Raw genomic sequence first — 6,786 nt, 5'->3', positions numbered from 1 at the left:
AGCAAGCATTAACGGCCAATTTGGAACCCAGGTACATTCATTTTCAAGTCCCGAGCTCTACCTGCTACGCCCTAGCGGATCCTATCCATTTAGATGCTTTGATCTTCTCAATAGTCTTGGGAGGGGGGCGGGATGAGGGCTCTCATAGCCATTTTCCAGATAAGGAGAACTACGCTCCAAGGTGGGCAAGTGATTTGCCTGGGTTTCCTTGGTAATTAATGGCAGTGGTGCGATTTGAATGCAGGTATTCCGACTTCCAGGTCAAGAACACTATTCTGGCTTCCCACCTCCATCCCCCCTTCTCAATATCATACTGGACAAACGAGTCTCTCTCTGTCCCCTCTTCCCAGAATTCCGGCGGCGGTCGCAAAGGCCTCCCGAGGGGCCTTTCTCTACCTTTGTCGCCCAGAATGCCGTCAATGCTGTGTTTCGCCTTCTTTTCGCCGTCCTCCTCCTTCTTGTCGCACTCATCCTCTTCCTCTTTCTTCCCGAATTTGATTCTGAGCACGCGGCTAATCGAACTCACTAAACCTCAGAAATTCAAAGGCAAAAGAGAAAGTATAAGTTGTAGAGAAAGTCAATCTTTCCCTTCTTCCCCTCCCATCGCCACCAGGGACCGGGCCCCTCGAGGGTTTGGGGAAGGCAGAAGGCACTCACTGCCAGTGTCCCGCCGAGACTCGCCCCCGAGAAAGGCCAAGTTTGCACACAAGTGCGCCCGCGAGTCCCCCGCCAGGTACACTCTCACCTCTCCCCAGGCACATCCATGGCGTCACAATTTACATGCATCTATTATCGAAACCCCACATTGGCACCTCTGCAGCCATTCATCGGCACATACACCTAGTCACCCATTCCCCTGCAGAAACCCAGGCGCCCAGGCGCACGCTACGCATTCGGCCCGACACCTTTCTGCATACTCATAAGCACACAATCAGCATCTTTGTGTCTCTGCCCACTTGCAAACGCTGGTATAAGCACAGCTTCTCATTTATCTAAAAGGATCCTCTGCTTCCCCCACGCTTAGCTGTCCCTAATCAAACAGGTAAGCTACCGGCGCACCGAGCCCTGCACCCTAGCTTGTCCAAAGCGCACGCACCCCCCCCCCATCCCCACCCCGGGGACAGAGCCCAGAGCCTTGGCTCTCAAACGCACCCCCAGGTCAGGATTCCGGACTAGCAGCGCAGAGAGCACGCCGGCCGAGAGCGCGTGGGGGAAGGCCAGAACGGAAGAGATTTCCACCGGGAATCCATGGCCCTTGCGTGCAAAGGCCGCGGTGGAGTGGAGCCCTCCGCTGACCTGGGTTAGGGCTTGGGGCCGGAATCCAGACGCCGAGTGTACCCTGGTCTATTCCCTGAAACCAGCAGCTAAGCCCCATGCCAACTTTCTTCCCCTACTAAGTTCAGTGTGTTCTCTGATGCGAGCTTTGGGGCACTGTGGCCTCTTTGGCCTCTGTCTCTCTCCGTTCCCTCCCTTTCTTCTTTACTCACCTTCTTTGGTTCTCTCCTGATCTCTAGCTGCCTTTTCTTTTTCGCTCTCTTCTCCGGCCTCAAACTTCTCTCTTCTTCCTCATTCTCAGAACTTGTTGGTGCCATTTTCCTTCTTCTACATTCCGCCCTCCAGCTTTTCTGACTCCTCTCTGGGTGTCCCTTCTCTCTCCCTCCTCCACTGAATTCATTACCTTCTCTTTCCTGGCGTGTTCTACCCCGCTCCCCTCACACACCCTCTCTGTATTCCCCATCCGACTCCTTCTAGCGGAGAAGTTCTGGAAACAGAGAGCCCGGGCCAGCTGCTCCCCCCAGGAGGCTGCATTTCGCCGTCCCTCTAGCTTCCAGCCCAGCCAGCTCAGCTGCCTTCTCACCTGAGGGAACCGTGCTCCGGTCGCAGTGTCCATCCTTGAGCAGCCGATCCCGGATTTCCCAGCTAAACATCCCAGGGTTTTCTCTTTTGTACTCCTCGATTTTCTTCTCCACGTCTGGAGTGGCTACCTGCTTTAGGGAGGAAATGTGGAGGTAGGACAGGGAGAAGGAGTAGCCAAGGAAGGGAGAGGAGGAAAGAAATCCCTTTCTGTATAAACCTAAACTTGGGGTGCTCGGGTTGTGAGGGAGGGGGTCTGGGATGCCCACCAAATCTAGAGAGGAGAGCGAGGTGGCTGACCCTAGTCACAGACTCCCGGAGCTGGGAGCAATCTCAGAAGGAGCAGCAGAGGCCCTGTCCCTTACTCGAGGTGACCTGTGGAGGAAGTCACAAAAGTTCGGGCAGGTTGGGTAAGAAAGCACCGGAGCCCCGAGAAGCGAGGCTCTTCTCCAACCTGTATCCCTCACTACCAATGGTACTGCTGCTGGGCCAGGTGCTTGACTTCCTGAAGTCGGGTTTCTCCAGTGTAAATGAGGGTGATTCCCTCACACTTGGGCTGCCTACTTCAGCGGAATGTGCGAAGGAGGAGGTTTAAACATTGGAAAGTGCTAAACAAACACACAAATCAATATATTTGCGGATATTTGCATATACGAATTGTTAGTTCTAGTCCATTGCCGTAGTTCTGCCGCCAGCTCAAAGGAAGTTTTCATCAGTAGCCCCAAGGGAGGGAGTGGAGAAAGTGAAGGAAGGAAAGGGTGAGCAAAACGCTTCTGATTCCCTAAACCTGGCCGAGACCCTCGTGCAGAGGAGGGCACGTTTGTTACCTTGTGGCCCAAGAAGCCTAGCTCCCTCCCGGCTACGGGAGGAAATAGGCAACGTGTGGGCGTGGAGGTCCCCACGTGGGGCAAAGGAGCTGGCTCCAGACCGGGGACTCTAGGAGAGTTACTCAGGCTCTTCGAGCAAGGTCTACTAGGTTTCAGAAGCCTGAGTAATCCCGACAAATTGGCCTCAATTACTAAGATCGGGAAGGAAGAAAGTGGATTTTGGGAATAAGGATGTCCTTAAATTATCTAAGTAATTGAGAAGATTGTGGAATTGGGGGTTTCTAGAAGGGGAATTTTGGTCCCCATTTCCCTAAGGGCTGGGGTGAGGCAGATAGCATAGCCTTGCCTTTCCTGGCTCCCTCAAACTCTTATGGAGAGGAAATCGGGAGTGGTAGGGCTTCTTGGGGATGACATGGGGATTCTTCTCTCCATCAGCACCCTTATATAACTTCCTCCCAAGTCGGTGTTTCGGTCAGGGACATAAAACCTTCAGGTTTTGTAACTCGAAACAGGGTCCCTCCACTTTCAGGTGCTTGAACTGGGGGGAGGGTGGTTGAGGACCCTAGGGCTCCCCAGGACACTCACCCTGGGTTTGCTGCCCCCGATGGCCCCAGGCCGGATGGAGCCCGTCTCCTGGTAGCGGCATAGGATTTTGGAGACACAGCCGTGGGAGACACGGAGCTGTCGGGAGATGACGCAGGGCCGGATGCCGTGGTGGGCCATCTCCACGATCTTGTGGCGGATGTGGTTGGGCAGGGGCCTGCCGTTGATGAAGACCCCGCCAAGCTGATTCACCCGCCCTTGGCCCAGTGGGGTGGACACTGTGGGAAAGGCGAGAAAAGAGGAAAATCAGAAAAGGAGAGGCCCATTACAGAGGTGAAAAGAGGGTAGCTTAGGGTGCGGTTATCCCCTTGACTCTTAGAGTAAGAGCCTGGCACCAAACTGAGAAAGTATATGCCCTGTCAAATCGCGGGGCCGCTTGCTGGGGACCTTAGTTGGACCCTGCCTTGTGCCCTCTCCAGCCGTCACAACTGGAGCTTTCTAAGTTTGGTTCCGAAGGATCTAGTAGGGATTTGTGCAGAAAGGACTACTTCTTATCCGGTCCCAATTTCCCTCTTATGACTCCCTCAGGATTTCACAGACTTGAGGTTTTGGGAGGGCGTATTTGGAATGCAGGTAGGAGAATCAGATTCAACTGAATCCGGAAGGGCCGGTGTTGATAGTGGTAGAGAGAGGTGGAGTGGCTGAGGATCGTCAGAGACAAAGCTGAAGGACCCTGGGGAAAGGCCCCAAATTCTTTCCCCTGCCAGCCGGTAGCCAGCCGACCCACCCCCTCAGCAAATTCACAAGACTGAGAACCGCGGGACCTGACCCCCGGGTTCGGCTTGGCCTGGATCCATTCTGAGACAGGGCCGATTTCGGGTGGGTGGTGGTGGGATGGGGTGGGAGGACGTTGAGCAGGGGAGACGCCAGTCATGATATTTGGACCCAAAGGAATCCCTTGGGATCTTCTGTTCCGGGCCCGGAGGTCTGGACAGATCCATTTGGGAGAGCGGGAGTTGGGATAGTTTACTCGCCCCTACTTGATACGGACTAGAGACGTGTCAAGACTTCCTGTGGGCCAAGAAACCCGCCGAAGTAAAGAGCAAGGAGGAGGAGGAGGCCGGGAGATTGCAGTATATCGCGATAGTCAGTGGCCTCTGCCGGGGCTTCCCCAGAGGGGGCAGCCAGGGCCAAGCCTGGACCTCTGGGGCCTGCCTCCTCCCCCTGATTCGCTGCCCAAGGATTTATTTCGTTGTAGGTCAGCCTGGGGTTGAGGGAGGCGGGGTATGGGGGTGGGTACAGGGGGTTCATGGATGAGACTTTCCGCACTTCCCCGAAACGTTTCTCGGCCCTAGTTCGGACTTAGGAAAACCTACTCGCCTGCGGGGCTGCCCTAGGACCCGGGTCGTGTTGGGGAGGGCAATATCTGCTCCTTACAGTCCCAGCACCAACACCAGCACCGGACTTAGGCTTTGCGTTTGAGGTTGTGTGTGCTCACCACTGGGAGCTCCTTAACCGAGCTCTGGCTGCGCCGTTGGCACCCCTTTCTCCCAGAAGGTACGCTGGGGAAGGGGGGCTGCTCTAATCCGGACCCGAGCCCCCAGTGTGGGGACTGCATCGCCGCGGAAATCTAGCAGATTAATACAATTTCACAGCCGCCCGGATGGAGGAAGCTAGCTGCATAATTGGAAGGCAAGGAGGGGCTGGGGTGGAAAGGAGGGGGAGAGAAGGCTCGGGCTGCAGCACTGTCTCTCTCTTCCCCCAGGCCCCCCGCCCCTTTCTCTAGCCCCCACTCTTTGGCAAAGTCGCTGTCTGCAGCTACCTCCGCATTTAATCAGCCATCCCGCGCCGCAGCGGCGGAGTCACCCGGCCTCGGCGGCCCGCTATGCCATTAGCGGAGGAGAGCTCTCGAGTGGCCAACTTTATATTCAAGAGCCTCTCCAGCGGCCGCCACTTCTGCCTTCTCTGTATTCTCCGGCATGGTGTGCAAATATTGTCCTAATCCTCCGAGCCGTTCTCGCGCCGTCTGCTTCCCCGGCATAGCTAGAGCAAGGCACTCCACCAAATCCCCCCGGCGTGGAGGTTTTCCCGCCTGCGTGGCTTCCCACCACTTTCTCTCGCGCACTTGATCACGGAAACACTCACTCGCCTCCGTCTCCTTCGGGGACGGGGCCGCCTCCTAGCTCCCCCGATCCCGGGCGGGCTGCCCGGGCTCATTCCTCCTTGCCCAGCCCCCTTTCCCCCTGCTCAGCGATTCTCTGTCTCCCTTTCCTCTTCTCTACTCCTCCTCAGGCACCGGGCGCATTCACAAAATCTCCAAATTGAAATTGCAGCGAGCTCGGGGCTGGAGACCCTCGAAACACTTCTGCCAGACACCCCCCATTCCCAGAATCTGCCTGACGTTGGATCTCAGTGACAAGTTTAGCTCCTTTAATTAGCTAAAAATTGCACCAACTCATACACGCACACTGAACTCTTCTGCCTCTGGATGAAGGCGCCTGGCCGTGCCTCGCTTCCCCTTGCAGATTTCATTTTTAGAGGGGAACCGAGGGAAGCACGTTATTTGCACCCCTCTCTTTCTGCAGTTGCCGTCCTCCGGTTCTCCCTTTCGAGACGATCAGGGGCGGGGGGAGCGCGTCTCTCTGCAAACCCCAGAGTTTGGGAGTCCGAACGAAAAGTTTGAAAAGGAAATCGTTCTGCTTTCGTACAGCTTTGGGAGCAGGCCGAGGAGGGAAAGAGTTTTCTAGGGTCAATTTCTTTCGGGGAAGAAGTGCCAAAGCCATCCTCTGTGTAATATTGCCCCCCCGATATTCACTGTGGACAGCCCCCTAAAATAAAATGCTTTGGAAAAGAATCTTCGGGGTTGAAATAAAATAAAAAGCCAATATAGAGCCTAGTGGCTGGGGCTGGTGAAGGTGGAGAATGTCGCCGGGAAAGTAAGTGAAATTGGATAAGGAGGTGAAATTTACTAGCAGCTGAACCTTCCCGGGGGGGGGGGGGGAGAGAAGAAAGTCTGGGAGAGGGGGAGTGAAGCCGAAGCCCCCAGGGCAAGGGAACATTGACAAGTGGAGTCCGGGGAAAGTTCCCAGGTCCCAGCGACTCCTGGGGAGGGATGGAGGGGAAGGCTCATTCCTTCCAGTGCCCGGGAAGTCTGGGGACGCCGCCCGCTCTCTGCATCTACCACCGCGGTGTGCACTTCGAGACAGTCGGGTCCCCGAGGACCGGGAAGAAGGGTGGGATGTCCCGAAAGGAGCCGAAGAGAGTAGAACCCAAGCGGCCTTACCTTCCAAGGGAAATCCAGTCCGAGGGTAGTTCTGTCCCGGAGCGGGTCTCATCATTCTCGGTACTGTGCCGGGGAGAGCCGCCATTCTGGGCACGCCAGGGACAGGTCCAGAGTCCTCAGAAATCCTTCCTGTCTTCTCTCTTTTCCCCCACTGTGAGCTCTTTCTTCCCGTCTCTCTCCCTTTCTCCTTTTTTTTTTTTTTTAAAAAACCTCTCCCCCCTCCACCCCCACACACTCCCTACCCCCACCCCGCCCCCCCGGCTGCAGTCAAACGCGTCC

At 55.9% G+C, this 6,786-nt stretch overlaps 1 protein-coding gene across 1 annotated transcript; it reads right to left on the bottom strand.

Annotated features, from left to right (window-relative positions):
- Positions 1 to 396: 396 nt before the first annotated feature.
- Positions 397 to 6,666, bottom strand: LOC123256047 (paired box protein Pax-7; the record flags this gene model as incomplete). Its single annotated transcript, XM_044684739.1, has 4 exons — positions 6,508 to 6,666; positions 3,267 to 3,502; positions 1,859 to 1,988; positions 397 to 525 (listed from the first exon to the last, which is right to left on the bottom strand). Coding segments are annotated over exons 1-4 (580 nt in total), but the record flags the coding sequence as incomplete, so codon positions are not given.
- Positions 6,667 to 6,786: the final 120 nt, after the last annotated feature.

This window comes from Gracilinanus agilis, unplaced genomic scaffold (genome assembly GCF_016433145.1).
Source record: "Gracilinanus agilis isolate LMUSP501 unplaced genomic scaffold, AgileGrace unplaced_scaffold55654, whole genome shotgun sequence".
NCBI classification, from domain to species: Eukaryota; Metazoa; Chordata; class Mammalia; order Didelphimorphia; family Didelphidae; genus Gracilinanus; species Gracilinanus agilis.
This window is presented reverse-complemented; position numbering and strand designations above follow the sequence as displayed.